The 17,774-nt window shown below is 51.5% G+C and overlaps 1 protein-coding gene across 2 annotated transcripts in view; it reads left to right on the forward strand.

Annotated features, from left to right (window-relative positions):
• Positions 1-353: 353 nt before the first annotated feature.
• Grk3 (G protein-coupled receptor kinase 3) overlaps positions 354-17,774 on the forward strand; it is a 105,733-nt gene continuing 88,312 nt past the window's right edge. The window contains exon 1 of one of the 2 annotated variants that reach the window (XM_041648261.1): positions 354-615. In XM_041648261.1, the coding sequence (XP_041504195.1) occupies positions 503-615 (113 nt within the window). In that variant the 5' untranslated portion in view covers positions 354-502. The remainder of the gene's footprint in view (positions 616-17,774) is intronic. The other variant, XM_041648262.1, reaches the window with a different exon arrangement.

A 17,774-nucleotide genomic window follows, 5' to 3' on the forward strand; every position in this document is an offset into this window, starting at 1 on the left:
CACCCTGCTTCACCCTGCACACAGTAGCCAAGCTACTTTCTCCACTATTTCGGTTTCTCTTGGCATGGTTCACAGAGGGAGGTCTAGGGTGGGGCTAGTGGCTGGGGACAACCCCTGGGAGTAGCTCTGACCTCAATCAGGTTTTGGCAATCACCTGAAAGGACAGGTGGGGCTGCTCCAGGGTACTTCCTGGAAGGGCATGTTTGACAGTGTGCTATTGGAGACCTCCTGGCAGGGTCCCCTGAGTACTGGGCATCTGGACTGTGCTTGGGGAGCTAAGGGTGAGGAGGAGAGGAAAGGGAGGAGGGAGAAGGAAAGGAGGAGGGAGAGGAAGTCCCTGGTGCCTGAGAGGCTGGGTCAGGAGCGCGTGGCCGCGGACGGTTGGGGGCGCGCCGGGCTGGGACGCGGAGCCGCGGAAGGGGCGGCGCGTCGGGGTCCGCGTCGGGGTCGCGCGTCGGGCGCGCCGTGGCCCCGTCGGGGCGGTGGGAGCTGCGGAGCCGCCATGGCGGACTTGGAGGCCGTGTTGGCCGACGTCAGCTACCTGATGGCCATGGAGAAGAGCAAGGCGGCGCCGGCTGCGCGCGCCAGCAAGAAGGTCGTCCTGCCGGAGCCCAGGTACGGCTCCGGCCCTCTCTGCCCTCTCCAGTCCCCTTCGGTCCTCTCCCGCCCTCTCTGGTCCCTTCCGTCCCCTCCTGTTCACTCCGGTCCTCTCCCGCCCTCGCCAGTGCCTCTAGTCCCCTCCCTTCTCCTCCACCCCTGTCCCGGGCTGGTTGCAGGGCCATCTGTGTGTCAGTACCCCTTCCCCTGCCCTCCGCCCCCTTCCCCCTGTAGCAGTAAGTAGACCTTGACATCTTCTTAGTTCTGTCAGCAGTGCCGTCACCTCAGCCACTTTCCTCAACTTGGACCCCTGGTGGTCTGCCCTTTCTGGAAAGGGTGACAGGAGAACTGCTTGAGTCTAGCCTGTCTTTCAAGACTGTAGTAGGTTCCTGCTGAATTGGCCCTGGCTTGTGAGTCCCTGCCAAGTTGCCCTTTTATCACCACTGATTGATTATTGATTTTACGGAGGTGTGATGGCTCCTTTGGGCTGTACTTGTCCCAGGGAGTTCCCACCAGTGTTCTACCTTCTTAGCTGAGCCCACTGCCAGTTGCATAGTTGGTGTGGTTCCCCCCGCCCCCCCCCCCCCCCGGCAGGAAATTTAGCTCGGACTTTATGGCAACCCTTGAACCATGCAATTCTGTAAGGATCTAAACCAAAGCTGCACTCCCCCCCCCCCCGCTTTGAAATGATTAAGCGTGACACACCCATGTAGCCCCAATGTTACCTTGATGTGATGGAAAATATACATATTTATTCTTTCAATCATTTGAGGTACTGGGGAGGGGACCCAGGGTTTCACATGTGCTAGGTAAGCAGTTTACCACTGAGCAGCATGCACAGCCCAAAGAGAACCTTTCAGTGCTGAGCGATGGTCAGATTATTTTTTCCCAAGTGTGTTTGTGAGCCCCGTGATCCAGGGAGCATCAAATCCCTGTGCTGTGTTTGCTGGGAAGATTCGTACTGTACACACAGCTGCGCTGGCTGGGTATTTTTGGCTTGCCTTCCCTTCCAAGCCTTGGCCCCTTGCTGTTTTTTGGGGTTTGTTGCTCCCTGATAGTGCAAACCAGCCATGAGGGGAGACCTCAGTGGACAGTGAACCATGGACAGTGGACTGTGGACAGCGCATCATCCCCTCCTGGAGTTTAACCTATCTGGAGCTCACTGGAAATGAGACTTGATTGACAGCTCTAGTAAGTGGGAAGGGCAAGACCCAGGACTCCTCAAGTCAGACTCAAGCTTCAGTAGAAAACTCCCCTGTGGGGGACACAAAAAGGCTTCATTTCGTTCTCTCATCCCCTTCCTCTGCCCCACCCTGTGAGGGGCATGGAATCTTAAACATGAATGGTTTCTATATATAAAACCGATAAATCACAACTCATGGGGAGTTTTGTGGGGGAGGGGGACATATGAATCCTAAAATTAGGAAGGTCTGTCTGCTCATCTTTTCTTCTTGGTATCTGAACCCTTGCTGGGCTTCTGCTCTGCACTGTTGCTCTCGGACACACACTCCACTGCCCACTTCCCCGTACCACCACCTCCGTTTTTCTATGGCCCTTTTTTGGCTTTGGCGATAGATTCTTGCAAAGGAGAAGTGGTGTGGTTGAGTTCGCAAGCCCTGACATTCTAAGGTTGAGGGACGTCAACAGGAGAATTGAGTTAGGACAGAGTCCTTGGAGGACTGCGTTTCTGTCGCTCTTTTTCAGGTAGACTCTTGAATTAGGCCATCTGTTTCCTTCCAGGAGTCTAATTGGTTGCCTGCTTGTCTCAGTGGCTTCAGCCCCTAAGTAACAACCACCCGGTGACAGTTCCTCCTGGTGCCTTATGAGGGCTTGACTGCTGGAAGACATTTTTCAGAGTTGTATTTACGTAATGAGGAGTGTGCATTTGAACTTGCCCATTGGTCTGTCACTATCGACTTCTTTATTTTCAACTAATTTTCTGGTTACCATCAGTATTCTTCGTGCTTCCTCGTCTCGGTACCTCTGCCTCTTCCTAGTTTTCAAGAGAACCAGACAGTATCACGTTAATTATGACAAAACTGGTCTGCAGGGCCCAGCCTCCTTTGCCTGTTACAGAGAACCTCGGAAAATGGAACACTGAGCCCAGGGGAGAGTCTTTCTCCCCCAAGAAGGCAAGAGGCAAACATTTTGTTATGTTGACACGTTACTCAATTAGCGGGCCGATGGGTGTAAATCCTCCGAAGGCGACTATTTGTTCAAATCACATCTCTGCTTTAGTTCACCCAAACATTTGTTGAGCTAATGGAGCTGATAATGGGGCCTGCTGGAGGTGGTGGCTGTGACCCTTGCCGCCCTCCTAACCAGGGTGTTTATCTCTGTGTCCATTGTGTGCTACGGTGACAAGAAATGTTCCAGTTAAATTAGGTCTCACTCACAGGCTGAGGCCAGAGAGGCAGGCTCTTCGTCATGCTGAGGCTAAGAGCTCTTCATATTGGGTCCATTTCTCTGCTAACCTTTTCCAAACAGACTGTTACTGAGTTGACTTGAAGTCACATGCGACTGAAGAAAGTTGAGTCATGAGTCTAGGTCCTCCTCTGAGAAATGCCTTCTGGCTACTGGATGTTGACAATGTTGGGTCCTCCTTAGGAAACCTCTCTTGTCAATCACTCATGCCAAATCCCTGGGAGAGGAGAGAACACAGCTGAGGCTGTGGGCATGCCGAGGTGGACATGCAGCTGTCGAAGGACAGCTGAGGCTGTGGGCATGCAGAGGTGGATGTGCAGCCATCGGAGGACATCTGTGTGGTGTGCAGAGGTGCATGTGCAGCCGTCGGAGGACAGCTGAGGTGTGGGCATGCAGAGGTGGACGTGCAACTGTCGGAGGACAGCTGAGACTGTGGGCATGCAGAGGTGCATGTGCAGCTGTTGGAGGACAGCTGTGTGGTGTGCCAAGGTGGACGTGCAGCCGTCGGAGGACAGCTGTGTGGTGTGCCAAGGTAGATGTGCAGCCGTTGGGGGACAGCCTCAGCTATCAGTCCACATTTCCCACCGTGTTTGAGCCACGTCTTGTTCACTGACCCACTTCTGGTCTTCTCCTGTCTCTATCTCCCATCTTGCTGTCCCTCTTTATGTGGGTCCTCAGTATCCAAACTCTGGTCTTCACACTCTTGATTTACTTCCTAAGCCATCCCCGGCCCTGTTCATTGTTTCTTATCCAAAGTGGGTAGCAGTTGTGGACCTGTTTCTCGGAAGCTGATATGGGGATGTGAAGACGCAGGGAGTAGTCCTGGGCAAGAGCTTTTCTTCTAACTGTTGTATTTAACCTCGAACAGGCATCATTTGGATTCTGAGGTTCTGTATTTGTGGAACGTATCATGCTTGTGAAGAGCCTTCTCATGACTCGTGAAGAGCTGTCCACACTTGGCAACACATAAGTGACACGTGCATTCTTGTTTCCTGTCTGTCAAACCTTGGCCAACGTGGAAAGGGTGTGGCTTTCTGCCCGTTCACATTGCGATCACTTGAGAGAGCCCTCCCTGTCCAGCTTTACTGATGTTCCCTTGGCTTCGTTCTGTGCCCACAGCCTAACCTGGGATGAGAACCGATAAGGGCGGGAAGTCACCAGGTGGTGGCTCTCTGCAAGGCTCCCATCCCCCACAAACAAACCAACCAACCTGCAGAACCTTCAGGAAGACAGCGTTTCATCTTCGATAGGAGTCATTCTAAGAGTTCGAAAGGCAATTTGTCCTTTCCACTATTATTTCATTCTTGGTCAAAGTTAATTTGTGCCAGCAACTTGGAGTGGCACTGGCTGCTCACAGCTGCTGGTTCTTGTACACAGATGCTCTGGAGCAATTAGTTTGGGGCCAGGGACCTGTCCAGCAGAAAGCTGTAAAATGCTTGAAATTCAGAGTCCCGTGTGTCTCTTTGAGGTACAGGCAGTCCTTGCTTTGATGATGTGTTCTTAGCAACAGTCTTCTGAAGCGCTTGTCCAGAACTTGGCTTTGTCAAGCACCCATGAAGACAAGGATGTCAGGGTTGGAGGAGGCACAGCAGGCTGGCAGATGGATGGCAAAGGGGTGAAGTGAGATTGGAAGCAATAGGAGGCTTTTCTCCATGGGGCCCCCAACACCCAGACAAAGGAAAGGTGTCTGCTAGGTAATGGCATAGAAACTAACGTCACTGGCAATGTCTCCTGGGCCAGGTCTTGGCCTTGGCGCCATCAAGTGTTATTGAGGTAGCCACACCAGGTGCACACCATTTTCCTGTTTCATGCATGCTCAAGAATACCAGGGAAGGGATCCAGGATGCAGGATGCAGGATGCAGGATGCAGATCTGGGTTCCCCATTCTACCCACTGAGCAGTTTAGTCTCTCCTAGCTGAACAGAAGAGCCAACGCCCTCACCTTTTATTTTACAAGGAATGGATGAAACTCTGTTTTAATTTGGGGAAAAGTTACCTTAAGAGATCTTAATCACTGGTGTGGCTTCCAGATAGCAGGGCTGTCCTCAGGCTGTAAGAGAGCAGTGACCCCCAGGGCCTCTGACAAAGGTAATTGTGGTGAAGCATGAGGTCCGATGACACAGGAAAAAGTGTGCTGTGTGTCCTTGCTGGGGTGGTGAAGAGCTGTGGTCAACGTTGCCTCATCTTCCAGACAGGTTTCCACTGGGGTGTCTACTCAGAAAAAGGAGGTGCTGATCCCCACTTCCATTTCTAGGAAAAGAAAATGTATTTAGCTTCATTCTTAATAAAACCACTATTTCAAAAACCCTTCTCTTATTAGAGAATAATAAGGTGAAGACGACCCCTGGGAAATGACTGAGCATGGTCGTCTCCTCATCACGGTATCTCTCTGCAGACACTGGCAATAGGGACAGAAGTGACAAACTCTTCCCTGGTTGATTTTGTTTCGGCTTGACACAGGCTGGAGTCACTGGAGAGAGGGAGCCTGGAGAGAGGGAGCCTCAGCTGAGAAAATGCCTCTGTGAGATCAAGCTGTAGACAAGCCTGTAGGGCGTTTTCTTAATTAGTGTTTGATGGGGGAGGGCTTAGGCCACTGTGGGTGGGGCCATCCCTGGGCTGGTGGTTCTAAGCCAGCAGGTTGAGCAAGCCATGTGGGCAAGCTGGTAAGCAGCACCCTCCATGGCCTCTGCCTCAGCTCCTGCCTCCAGGCTCCTGCCCTGACTTACTTTGGTAATGAACAATGATGTGCTTTTGGTCATGGTGTCCACCACAGTAACAATAAACCAAGAAACTGCATGTATGTGTGACCTAGAGCTCACTATGTAGGCCAGGTTGAGTTCAGACCTACAGAGCTACACCTGTCTCCACCTCCCAAGTGCTGGGATCACAGGTGTTCACTGCCGTGCCTGGCTTTTCCACCTTATTTCCTGAGACAGGGTCTCACTGTGAACCTGGGACTCATTGGTTCGGCTGGACTGGCTGGTCAGCAAACTGCAGAACCAGTCCTCCCCCTGTCTCTCTGCCTCCAGTCCACCTCTGGGCTGAGACATGCACTATCACGCATGGCTTTTACATGGTGTTGGGAGTCCTGCTGTGTGCAGGGCTGAGACATCTCTGCCTGGTTACCAAGCACATTCCTGAGCCACTGGGTCAGGCGGAGCTGGTGCCCCCTTCTGCCTTTGCTGCTCTCCAGCCTCTCATGTCTTCCTTCTTCTATTCTCATCATTAGTGCAGAATTGGAATTTCCAGGCCTTCTGATTGCTCTGTGGGTCAGTCCTCTTGTCCTGCAAATGTCATTTCTAATTTTAGAACTCATCTTTTGGGTCCTCTGTGCTCTGGCCAAATCATGCACATATTTAAATACTTTCTGTGTGTGGCTTTACAGGAGCAGAGTTCTGCCATCTGGGTACTTGGTAGTCGGTGAAGGCCTTCTGGGTACCTGGCAAAGGCCTTCTGGGTACCTGGCGAAAGCCTTCTGGACACCTGGTGAAGGCCTTCTGGACACCTGGTAGCTGGCGAGGTCAGCATGGACTCCACCTTGGGTCCACGCACTTGTCTAACATTGCTCCATGCTTCCATGGTGTTAGGAGCAGGATGTATAGATCATATATGAGAGGAGGTGGCCAGGACCTCAATGCAGAGTGACCTGACAGCCCTCTGCCATCAGGGTCTCTCAGCTTCCTGTGCCCTCCCTCCTATCATTGATGAATGTAGTAGACTAGAAGGTTCTAGAAGAACCTTGGAAAGAGAGACTTGGAAAGTCCAGTTTCCCCACCACTCATGCACACTATCTGCTCATCTGACCTTAGATTGCTCGAACAGAAACCCCTGTCCTAAGTATTTTTATTCATTTGTTTGTAGAGCATGGAATGGGGGAAGGCTCTTGAAGAACGCCAGACACAGGAGAAGGCAGACTTCCAGCGTACTATCTGGTTGTTGGGATTGTGCACACATAGCACAGGGCACTGGTACACTTTCAAAAAGCATATGGCATGGCTAGGAGTGCGGGTCAGCTGGCATAAACATGTGACAGCAGAAGCATTTGCCCAGCATGCATGAAAACCCCAGGTCCACACCTGAAATCCCAGTAACTGGGAGGTGGAGGCAGGAGGGTCAGGAGTTCAAAGTCATCTTTTGCGGCATAGTGAGTTAGAGGCTACCTGCCTCAAAACTCAAAAGGAGGAGGACTAATGAAAAGAGGTGGGGGAGGGAGGAGCTCAAATTAGACAGTGGTAGCTGTGAAGCAGTGTTCTGGAGGCCCTGGTGCCAGGCTGCCTGGAGGAGATGGAGGCAGAGTCCTGGAGAATTGGGAGGCTGACTGATTGGGCCAGGGAAGAGCAGCTGGTGAGACCTAGAACCAGAAGTGGGTACAGGTCCCAGGTGTCTCCTCAGCTTTTCTGTGAGCTGTGTACTGTGGTCTAGTGTGTCTAGATCCCCCTTCATGGTGTTTCCCTCCCTCCTCTCTTCTCCCTGCACACCTCTATTCCTCTGGTGAGATCTGGGGTCTTCACAGGCCTTCTGCTCTTGACTTTGTGCCTTCCTTCCCTAACATGAGCCAGGATTGATGGTGTGATGCTCTAGGTGGCTCCGGGTCGTGAGCAGGTTTTGCCCGACTCTTTCTTAGGCACGAGAGATTGTGGGAACTCTCAGGGTCTCCTTCTCGTGTTTAAAGGGCTCTCGGAGAGTGACCACAAGTCTCGGGCACCCTTGGAATGTCTGTTCTACAGTCTGAGCGCTGGGTTCCTCTTCCCTCTGTGGTTCTCCAAAACACAACCTTCCAAGCATGGCAACTGCCCAGCCTGCCTTGGCTTCTGTGGGAAGTTCTCTGGGCCTTTGTCATCTTGGGTGTAGTGAGGTGTGCACATCACTTTGTAATCTACCCAGGACAGGAGTGTCTCCGGTAAATGAGGATCTTAAAATTCACAAAGATGTCAAAAAAGACAGCTATAAAATCCCCATAACTACTTTAGGTATGGTATCTTGGATGTTGAACGTGTGGTCGGCTTACTTCTAAGTTCAGTTTTAAGAAGAGATTTTTGGCGCTGGGAATGCTTTAAAATCTGTGGTGTCAGCTTTCTGACCAGGGCTTGAATTAGGACGTGGAGTGAGGGATGGGTTATACTCATATTCTGTCAGTTACCTTGGCAACCAAGGGCTACTGAACACTCAGTGGGTGCCTTACAAGGTAGAAGGCTTGCCATTATTGATGAGGATGTTTAAGGAAGAAGGGGGCCCTGATTGTGCTGACAGCTGCCCTGCCTTGTGAGAACGGAAAGATGAGCATTTCAGGGATTCAGGAACACAAATCCCATTAGCCGGGGAGGGCTCTACTCTCTTAATCCTAGCAGCCAAGCTCCCAGAGCTGGGTGTGACCGGACCTCACAAGCTAGGCAAGCACTGGCTGTCTCCCTCCTCCCCAGCGTAGCATCCTGAATCATATTACCGAGCAACACACTCTGGGGTGTGCTGCTGTGTGAGTGCCAGCCAGGGTTAATGTTTCACGTAGACGAAATCTTCTCAAGAAGGGTTTCTGTAGTTTCCAGACACTTCATCCAGGGTTTCTGTATCCACATGACTCTTGATAGGGATTTAAGTTAGAACAGGACTAAGAGTTGCGTGAATCAACCCTCATGTGGCTGCTAAATTCCAAAGGCTGCGTTTTAGCTTCAAAGACATCAAAGGCTGTGATATTCTGCCTACATCCTCTTCGTGAAGTATGGGAGTCTGGAGGGCCCTTGGTGGCAGAACTCTTGCCTAGCTTGGATGAGGCCTTGTGCAAAAGGGGAAGGAAGGAAGGAAGGAAGGAAGGAAGGAAGGAAGGAAGGCAAGCCTTCACACGTGAGCCTGAGGCACCCAGGCCCACCCAGCACTGACTCCCGTGACAGCAAGCCGAGGCACTGCTCACCTGCCGTGTGGTCTCACTATCTCCTACTAAATTTGTGGTGTCACACATGAATGCATTGCACACGTGCGTGTTGCACACGTATGCATATGCAGGTGCACATGGAACTGCATGCGTGTGCATGTGGAAGCTGGAGGTCAACCGAAGGTTTTGTCCTTCAGAAGCCGTCCACCTTGGTTTGCTGAGACAAAGTCACCCACTGACCCAGAACTCACCCACAAGCTGGGCTGGCCAGCGAGTGCCAGGGAGTCCCCCAGGTTTTGCTTCTCCAGTGCTGCACCAGAGCTCAAGTCCTCATGCTCCTTGCAAGGCCAGCAGGCACGTCACTGACAGTCTCCAGCTCTCTAGCACTTCTGAGCCATGCAGTCTTCTCAGCAGGGCATTAAGTGCAGACTAGGGCATGCCCTGGCTGGTGTCCTTGGTGCCGCCCACTGAACCCTCCTCAGTGGGGCAGGAAGGAGTTAGTGTTTATGGAAAGAGTCCCAGTACTCTGTGGCACAGGTGGGGCACTGCCTCTCCCCCTCCACCCTGACAGACGCACCTCCAGGGTTTGATCAGCGGCTGGCTGGCTGGCTGGCTGGCTGGCTGGCTTAGATGCTTGTGAAAACAGATGCCCGCCTGTGATTCTGTGCTGTAGACTGATGGCTTATGCACAGAGCTGGGGCGGCTTCATTTGGCGGCTCTGCCTCATTGCTGTTTCAAGCTCCAGGCTTAGCTTGTGGCTCTCTCCCATCTGTCTGGGATAACACGCTTGATGGCAGAATCCACATAGGAAAAGGTGATGAGTCCTGCTGCTCCATAGGCCCTTTGCGTTCGCTGCTGGTCCGTCATTCAGCTGAATTTGAAGCTATTCTTTAGCTGTTGGCTGCTCTGGGTCAGGGCAGAGCCACAGCATTGGGTGACAATCAGGGATAGGTGGGTTTGACCAGATCCTGATTCAAGTCCAACAGCCATGGGAAGGCTGGTCCTGGAGTCAGAAGAGGGAGCAGGCTGTGTATCTTCCGGAGTTACAGTTTCTTCTGGAATGGAGGGGGTGGGGTGGGGCAGGGAAGAGTGCAAAGATGGAGGAAGTGTGGGAGGCAATGGAGCCCCAAATCCTGGTAGCTGCTAAGGATAGGATCTCCGTGTCCTATACTGAGAATAATGATGATGATGATAAATTATTATTATTATTTGAGACAGGATCTCATGTTGCACAGGCTGGCTTCAAACTCACTGTGTAGCCAAGGATGACTTGAATATCTGATATTCCGACTTCTTCCTCTAGAGTGTGGTTTACAGAATGCACTATCGTGCCCTGTTTGTTGGTGCTGGGGTGAAACCCAGGGCTTGGTGCATGCTGGGCAAGCAGCCTGGCGTGGGAATTCCTGTGTGATGGCGAGGTGTGAGGGTGCTAACTGTGTTCTTCTGAGGTGGAGGGCCTCCGTTGTCACACAGTGGACTGTGACAGTGTCATATGGGTGCAGCCTTCTGCACTGACAACTTCCTGGTGCAAAGAGCTTTGCTGAGGTCCCCTGAGAGCTAGAGTTGCCGTGCTGCTAAAGAAACCCAGTGGGAAGGTGGGGAGAGCCTGGCTGGTTCAGACAGGCCACACTTCAAGCACACTGTCACCCCATCTTTTTACCAAGAGGCCCGCAAAAACCCTCTATTTTGAAATCATTTGTTACCTGTGAGCCAGCTCAGCAGGTAGCAGTGTTTGTGGCTCAGGCTATGAACTGAGTTCCATCCCCAGGACCCACGTGGTGGGAGTAGAGAACCAGCTTCCACAGGCTGTCCTTCTGAGGGCCACATGCTCACTATGACATACGCACATCCACCCCGTACCCGCCACCACTTCACAGTGATTGCTGCGTTTCCAGATGTGTTACTAGGACCGGTATGAAGAGAAACAAAGTCTCATGAGAGAATCTGGACAATTGAGAGCTCCAGGGCTTCTAGAGGAGACGCGTCGGTGTGCAGATGTCGGTAAACTCCAGACAGCTTGTTCATTCCTGAAAACACGGCTGGTACCTCGTCAGTGGTAGAGAACATTTGCCCAACCCAGGACAGGCCTTCACTTCCATCCCCACCACTGAACAAAGTTGGTGAAGACCCTAAAGGAACTCATAAGTGGGTCCTCACTAACTCAGGAGAGGAAGGGGACAAGATAACCAGTAGGCTATTGAAAAAGTATGACAAACCCAGGGAGTCGCATCCCAGTCCTTGGATTAGATTTGTGAACTAATAACTCTGAGCTGTGGGGGAGGGGTGGGCTCCCAGTCACTATCACACAGACTCTAATCCCTCTACATTGTGTGCAAAGACGAGTTCCAGAGCATTTAATGAAGTTGTCGTGCAAGAGTTATATCAGAATGTGAGGGGACTTACGTCTGTGAGCAGGGGGAACACACGGGCTTTCCTGAGCAAACCCTGAGATATATAGACTGTGACTGAGGAGGCGAGGGATCTGAAGTTCTCACGTGACCCAAGTTACCATGCGCCAGCGTAAAAGACCAAGTGCCCTTCGGAGAGGTGCACGGACCAGAGGTGTCCCGGTCTGGGGGTTTAGCTTTTTAGATTTTGGAATATTTACAGGCACATACCGAGATAGGACACAAATCTAGTCGAAAAGGGAAGACTGTGTCGTGCACACCTCCCACCCTTGGCCCTAAAGGGCATTTTGTTAGTGAGACCTTGTAATAAATAATACACAGACAACACTTTCAGATTCTGGAGTATTCTCAATTCTGAGTCTTCAGGTCAGGGGTGCATTGGGTGACCGCCCTAGAATGGGGTGACTTAGCTTGTCACTTCTTTGCTGGGCAATACTCATTTAATGACATTTCTGCTGGACTCACACGGCTTCAGGGAGGAGGCGACCTGGCCAGTGCTGAGAGCACAGGCCTTTTCTGTCAGCGAGTCCGTTTGCTGGACAGTTTTTCCTCATAGACTCGGGAGGGAGGAGCTTCTTTCCAGCAGCCACACTGATCCTGATGCTGTGGAGGCAAGCAAGTCCCGCTGTGGATGCTGCTCCCTGGCTTCTGTTTTCCTGCATTTGAAGGGAAATTACTGGTCTTTTGTGCGCTTGTTTGCTGTGTTCTCCTGGCCTGGAAAAGCCAGCGCCTCCTGTCCCTGCTTCTCTCTTGGTCCTCACGGGGACCCCCTCAGTAGCTGCAGTCCTGAACAGTATGGGTGTCTCCATGCCCCACTGTCCTAGCTACGTTCTCCATGCCTCCCCTAAATGAGGCCCTGCAGGGCAGTGAAGATCAAGTCTAGAGCCGACTTTGAGCAGATGAGTGAGTAGCAGCTGAGCGAACTCTCTCTTCATTGTTCCCCCGAGGAAGAATATGTATTTAGAAAGCAAGGCCTGTTGGTGCAGGCCTGTAATCCCAGCTGCCAGGGAGGCTGAGGCAGAGGATGAAAAGGTTGAAGGCCTGTGACTTTTACCTTGCCAGAGTAAGTTCAGAGTAGGCAACCGAGTAAAGAGTGCTGGGGATACAGCTCAGTGGGAGAGCACTCTGCTAGCATATACTAGGCTCTGGGTTCAGTCCCCACCCATCCCCTCAAAGAGCGAGAGAGCTTGCTAACCTATTGTGGTAGTATGGTCGATATCCAAAGTGCTGACAAGGTTCTTTATGCTCATGATATCAGGAACTCCTAGATTCCTATGTATGCATAAAAACACAAACAAGCGATGTTATAGGATAGTGGTTCTCAACCTGTGGGTTGTGACCCCTTTGGGGGGGTCCCATGGTCCTTTCACAGGGGTTGCCTAAAACTCTTGGAAAATGCAGCTATTTACATTATGATTCACAACAATAGCAAGATTATAGTTATGAAGTAGCATTGAAAATAATTTTATGGTTAGGGTCAGCACAACATGAGGAACTATGTTAAGGGGATGCAGCATTAGGAAGGTTGAGCACCGCTGATCTGGGAAGTGACCTTATTTTAAACTGCAGATTTGGATACATTGGGCTCAATAGCTTTCCTTAAGCTGTGAGAATCATTTTAGTTTTCTTTTTCCAGACAGGGTTTCTCTGTGTAGCCCTGGTTATCCTGGAACTCGCTCTGTAGAACAGGTTGGCCGAGAACTCAGAGATTTGCCTGCCTCTACCTCCCAAGTGCTGGGATTTAAAGGCGTACACCACTATGTCTGACTCAAGAATCATTTTCTCTAGACAATTCCGGGGCCCCTTACATGAGAAAAATACTAGGTGAGGAACCTAACCATTTCTTGGTGCCTAATGAGACAGGGGGCTGGAACCAGTGGGCTCAGGGCGAGGTGGTGGGGGTCAGAACCACTGGGCTCAGGGCCAGGCTGTGGAGTCTTGGAAGGATATTTTCTGGAAGGCTCATTTTGTTTTGAAAAGTAACTTGTCAGCTCCACGTCAGTACAGGACGCCACACTGGCTGTCACACTGGCTGTCACACTGGCTGTCACACTCAACCTCTTGCCTTGCTGGTGTCAGTTGTCTGAGAAACAGAGATAAAGGGAACCTGGGTACTCTGAGGGTTTGTTGAAGGTCCGTGCTGTTGGGCAGGGTATGGTTTAAGATCCCATTACATTAGAATGACCATGGAGGGTCCTAGGGTGTGTGTGTGTGTGTGTGCGTGCGTGTGTGTATGCAGAGTGGAATGTACACATTTGTGTGTGTATACACTCGTGGAGGTCAGAAGTCAATATCTCCCTTACCTGTTCTCTTTTGTTTTTCCATTTTTCAGACACAGTCTCTCCCTGGGCTCCCTGGTTAGGCCAGGCTGGGTGGCTACAGAGCACCAGGAATCCCGTCTCCTCTCCAGTGCTGGGATCGCAGGTGTGTGCCCTGGTGCTTGACCTTTCACCTGAGTTCCAGGGAGCCAAACTCCGATCCTATGCTACATGGCTAGCACTTCATTCACCGAGCCATCTCCTCAGCTCCTGGCACAACTAGTTATGTGGTCTTTTCATGATCCCAGGTTTGGCAAAGATGAGAAGCCAGTAAACAACTAGCTCTGCTTCCCGTGGCTGCTCCATGTCCCTACCATCCGCAGTGCTCTTCCTGTTGGCTTCTGCCCCAGGCCAGATGCCAGCTAGGGAGCATCCCCAGCAGGAGCAGGGGAGGAGTAAGGGCAAGCCAACTTCCTTTTAAGAAAGTGATTAGGGCTTGTCCCTTCTGGTAAGGTTTCCACTATCGAGAACTTGGTCATGTGACCACACTGATTGTTGAGGTGCATTGCCTATGGGCTGTCCGGGTTCTTCTCTGTTCAGATGGAGATGGAGAATGGCGAGAAACAGCCCCCTCAGCATCAAGGGTCCTGGATGCCAGAGGCTCACAGGCTGCACTTGGCCAGTCATGGATTTGCAGGTTTCAGATCTCAGTCTTCAGCTGCTCTTCCAAGCACTGTCCTGTCAGAGAGGTGTTTATTTGGGTGCCCATAGGGTAGGCTATGCAGAGATGCAGGGGGGCAGCACTAGACAAGGTGAGGTCCAGTGCTGCCACTTGGAACCCTGGGTAATAAAATTTAAGTATGCTTACTATAGTGCAAAGAAGAGGATTGGGGAGTGGGTTCACAGTGCGAGCAAGAGGGCCAGTGTTTGTGTCTTCAACATCCATATGCCCAGTGGTTCCTGTGTATAATCCTGGCACAGGGGTCGGAGACGGGGGAAACCTGTGGCGTGCTGGCCAGCTGACCTCATGGAATCTGTGAGTTCCAGACTCAGGGAAAAACTCCATCTCAAAAAAGGTGGTGCATGCGGGGTGTGGTTCTGCTGGTGAACGTCTTCCATTGATTGGGAAGTCGAGCCTGGCAGATATCTGTGAGTTCCAGGCCAGCCAGGGCCATATTGGGAGGCAATGTTGCAATAAATAAGCAAGTAAATAAAGAAATGGAATAATGAATGAAAAGGAAAAAAGAAAAACAATGGCACGTTGTGGAAGAAACTCATTGACCTCTTACTTCCGTGTGCTGGACTACATCTGCATCACACCACACACACACACACACACACACACACACACACACGCACACACGCACACACACACGCATGGCATTGACTGTCTAGATCTTGTTGGAGTAGCACCAGGAGTAGCACACAGCTTCACTGGCATGTGGATGGATATTCAGGGACAAATTACTATGGGTGCTGGATCACTCAAGGCTGTGGGATTTATATGCAAGACTGAGTGATGAGGAGCTGGGGGATGGAGGAGGCTGGGGAGGAGCTGGGAGTGGAGGAGGCTGGGGAGAAGCTGGGGGGTGGAGGAGGCTGGGGAGAAGCTAGGGGATGGAGGAGGCTGGGAGGAGCTGGGGGGTGGAGGAGGCTGGGGAGAAGCTGGGGGATGGAGGAGGCTGGGGATGAGCTGGGGGGTGGAGGAGGTTGGGATGAGCTGGGGGGGTGGAGGAAGCTGGGGAGGAGCTGGGTTTGGAGGATGCTGAGGAGGAGCTGGGGGTGGAGGAGGCTGTGGAGGAGCTGGGGGGAGGAGGCTGGGAGGAGCTGGGGGTGGAGGAGGCTGTGGAGGAGCTAGGGGGTGGAGGAGGCTGGGGAGGAGCTAGGGGGTGGAGGAGGCTGGGGAGGAGCTAGGGGGTTGAGGAGGCTGGGGAGGAGCTGGCCCCCGTCTCCATAGTGAAACACTTACACAGCCTACTGTGCTGCCTGTGTGGTCCGGTGGCTTAAACAGCAAGGCAAAGTTTCCATGGCGACTTTGGCTGTTTAGTTCTGGGTTGTGTGCCTAATGAGTTGTTTGTGGAAAATCTCTAGCAACTGTACATTAGAAAACAAAACACCCAAGTCTTGCGGTTTCGTTTTGAGGGACTTGACGTTTGAAGTGACTGCCGAGCCATTTTTCTTAAAGAAGCTGCCCTGTGGTTTGTGATCCTGAGTGTGTGTGGTTTGCAGACCCTCGCACACACCAGCTGGCCTGGTCTCCCCACCTGCTTCCTGTGCAACTAGACTTTTTACAGGAATGTGATGCCTACTGGGTAAAATATTTATGCTCTAGAGTGAAACAGCCAGGCCTCAGGTGGAGTTTGGTGGATTTTAACTGTGGAAGCTGTTCAGTCAGGTCAACTGCTGAGTCTTCTCCAACAGCCACAAGCTGGGGCTCTGTCTCTCTTCCCTTGGCCTGAGGAGATCAGGTGGCTGGCTGGTCCTTCAATCAATTAATTGTGTGTGGGTGTGCATTGAAGTCAGAGGACCGCTTGCGGGAGTCACATCTCTTTCACCATGTGCGTCCTGGGTATTGAGCCCAGGTTGTCAGTCTTGGCAACCAGCCCCTTTGTCCGCTGTGCCATCTTGCCAGCATTTCATGTGATTTAGTAGCAGAGGCGTTTTAGTCATGGAGCTGTCTGGTCCATGTCCTCAACAGTGCTGCTGTCTCTCTACCCAGCTGCCGTGCAGTTTTAAGGAACCTACTGGACTCCAGTCAGAATCTGTCTTATATCCCGGCTTAGGCTGTCAAGGAAGCTGAAGGCCGGACTTGGGTCCTTTCACACTTTGTGTGGCGAAGCTGTCACAAGTGTGTAGAAGGAGAGAGCAGCGTGTGTAAGCACCACCTCGCCCAGCCGTCACTCTGCCCCCTCAGCCTGTTCTCTAGGGCACCTCCCTCCACCTCCCATTCCCCCTGGTTATTAAGCAGCACTCCCAGGCAGGTATGTTGTTTCACCCCAGCTCTTTCTGGAAGCATTCATGAGAGCAAGTAACTCTTTTCAGATACAAGTTGCTTCAGATGTTCAATCAAGCCACAGGTATCTCTCTCCCCTCTTCCCCCACTCTCTCTGACAAAGTCTCACTATGTAGCCCAGGCTGATGTCAAACTCATGATCCCCCTGCCTCAGCCCCTGAGTGCTAAGATTAGAAGCACCACACCTGGCAAGATTTTTTTTCTTAGTTTGTACTTACGTGGTACATTCTTTTTTGTCTTGCAGAACACTTGTCCCCACTTCTGCTGTTACCTTTTGATCATTTTTTTTGTTGTTGTTCTAGAAGTCAGGTCCCTCGTGTTCTGTTGCTGTGATAAAACACCATGACCAAGGCAAGGTCAGAAGGAAGGGTGTGCTTATGGTTGTTCTATGGATAGGAACCCATGACCGTCATGGAGGGTGCATGGCAGTGGTAGGCAGGAGTGGCGCTGGAGCAGCAGCTGAGAGCTCACATCTGACTCACAAACAGGAGGCAGAGAGCACACTGGGAATAGCCAAGGCTTCTGAAACCTCAGAGCCTGTCCCCAGTGGCACACCTCCTCCAACAAGGTCACACCTCCTAATCTTTCCCAAACAGTTCCATCAACTGGGGTTCAGTTCCCAGCACCCACATGGCAGTTCACAGCTGCCTTGTAACTCCAGTCCCAGGACATATCCAAAGCCCATTTTTGGCCTCTTCTGGCACCAAGCACATGCATGGCTCACAGAGGGTTCAGTCAAACAAAACACCCATACATATAAAAATTTTTTAAACTTAAAAAATAAAGGAGACAAGACAGACACACAGTGAAATATAAGAAAACCCAATAAATTTGATTTCATCGAAATTAAACATGCAAGTGTGTGGATAATGACATTACTAGGTAATAACAGACGCATCTCCACACAACCATCTTCAGCACCTGGGTCTGCCCTCTGCAGTCAAGGAACATGCACTGCTTTGAGGGGAGATTCAGAGTCTCTGTTCTTTAACTCAGTGTAATTACTTTAGATTTTATCTATTCTGTTTAGTGCATAAATCAGTAGCTTGTTTCCCTCTGATCCTCTGTTTTGAGACCCTGCGTGGCTCTGGATAGCCCAGAACTCATTATGTAGAACAGGCTGGCCTCAAACTCTCAGATAACTACGCCTCTACCTAGCTCATCCCCTTTTATTGGCAAGTGATAGTCATTAGCGGACGTCCTTGTGG

Source organism: Microtus oregoni, unplaced genomic scaffold (assembly GCF_018167655.1).
Source record: "Microtus oregoni isolate MIOR12 unplaced genomic scaffold, Mior012 000003F_ref0000135, whole genome shotgun sequence".
In the NCBI taxonomy this organism is placed as follows: Eukaryota; Metazoa; Chordata; class Mammalia; order Rodentia; family Cricetidae; genus Microtus; species Microtus oregoni.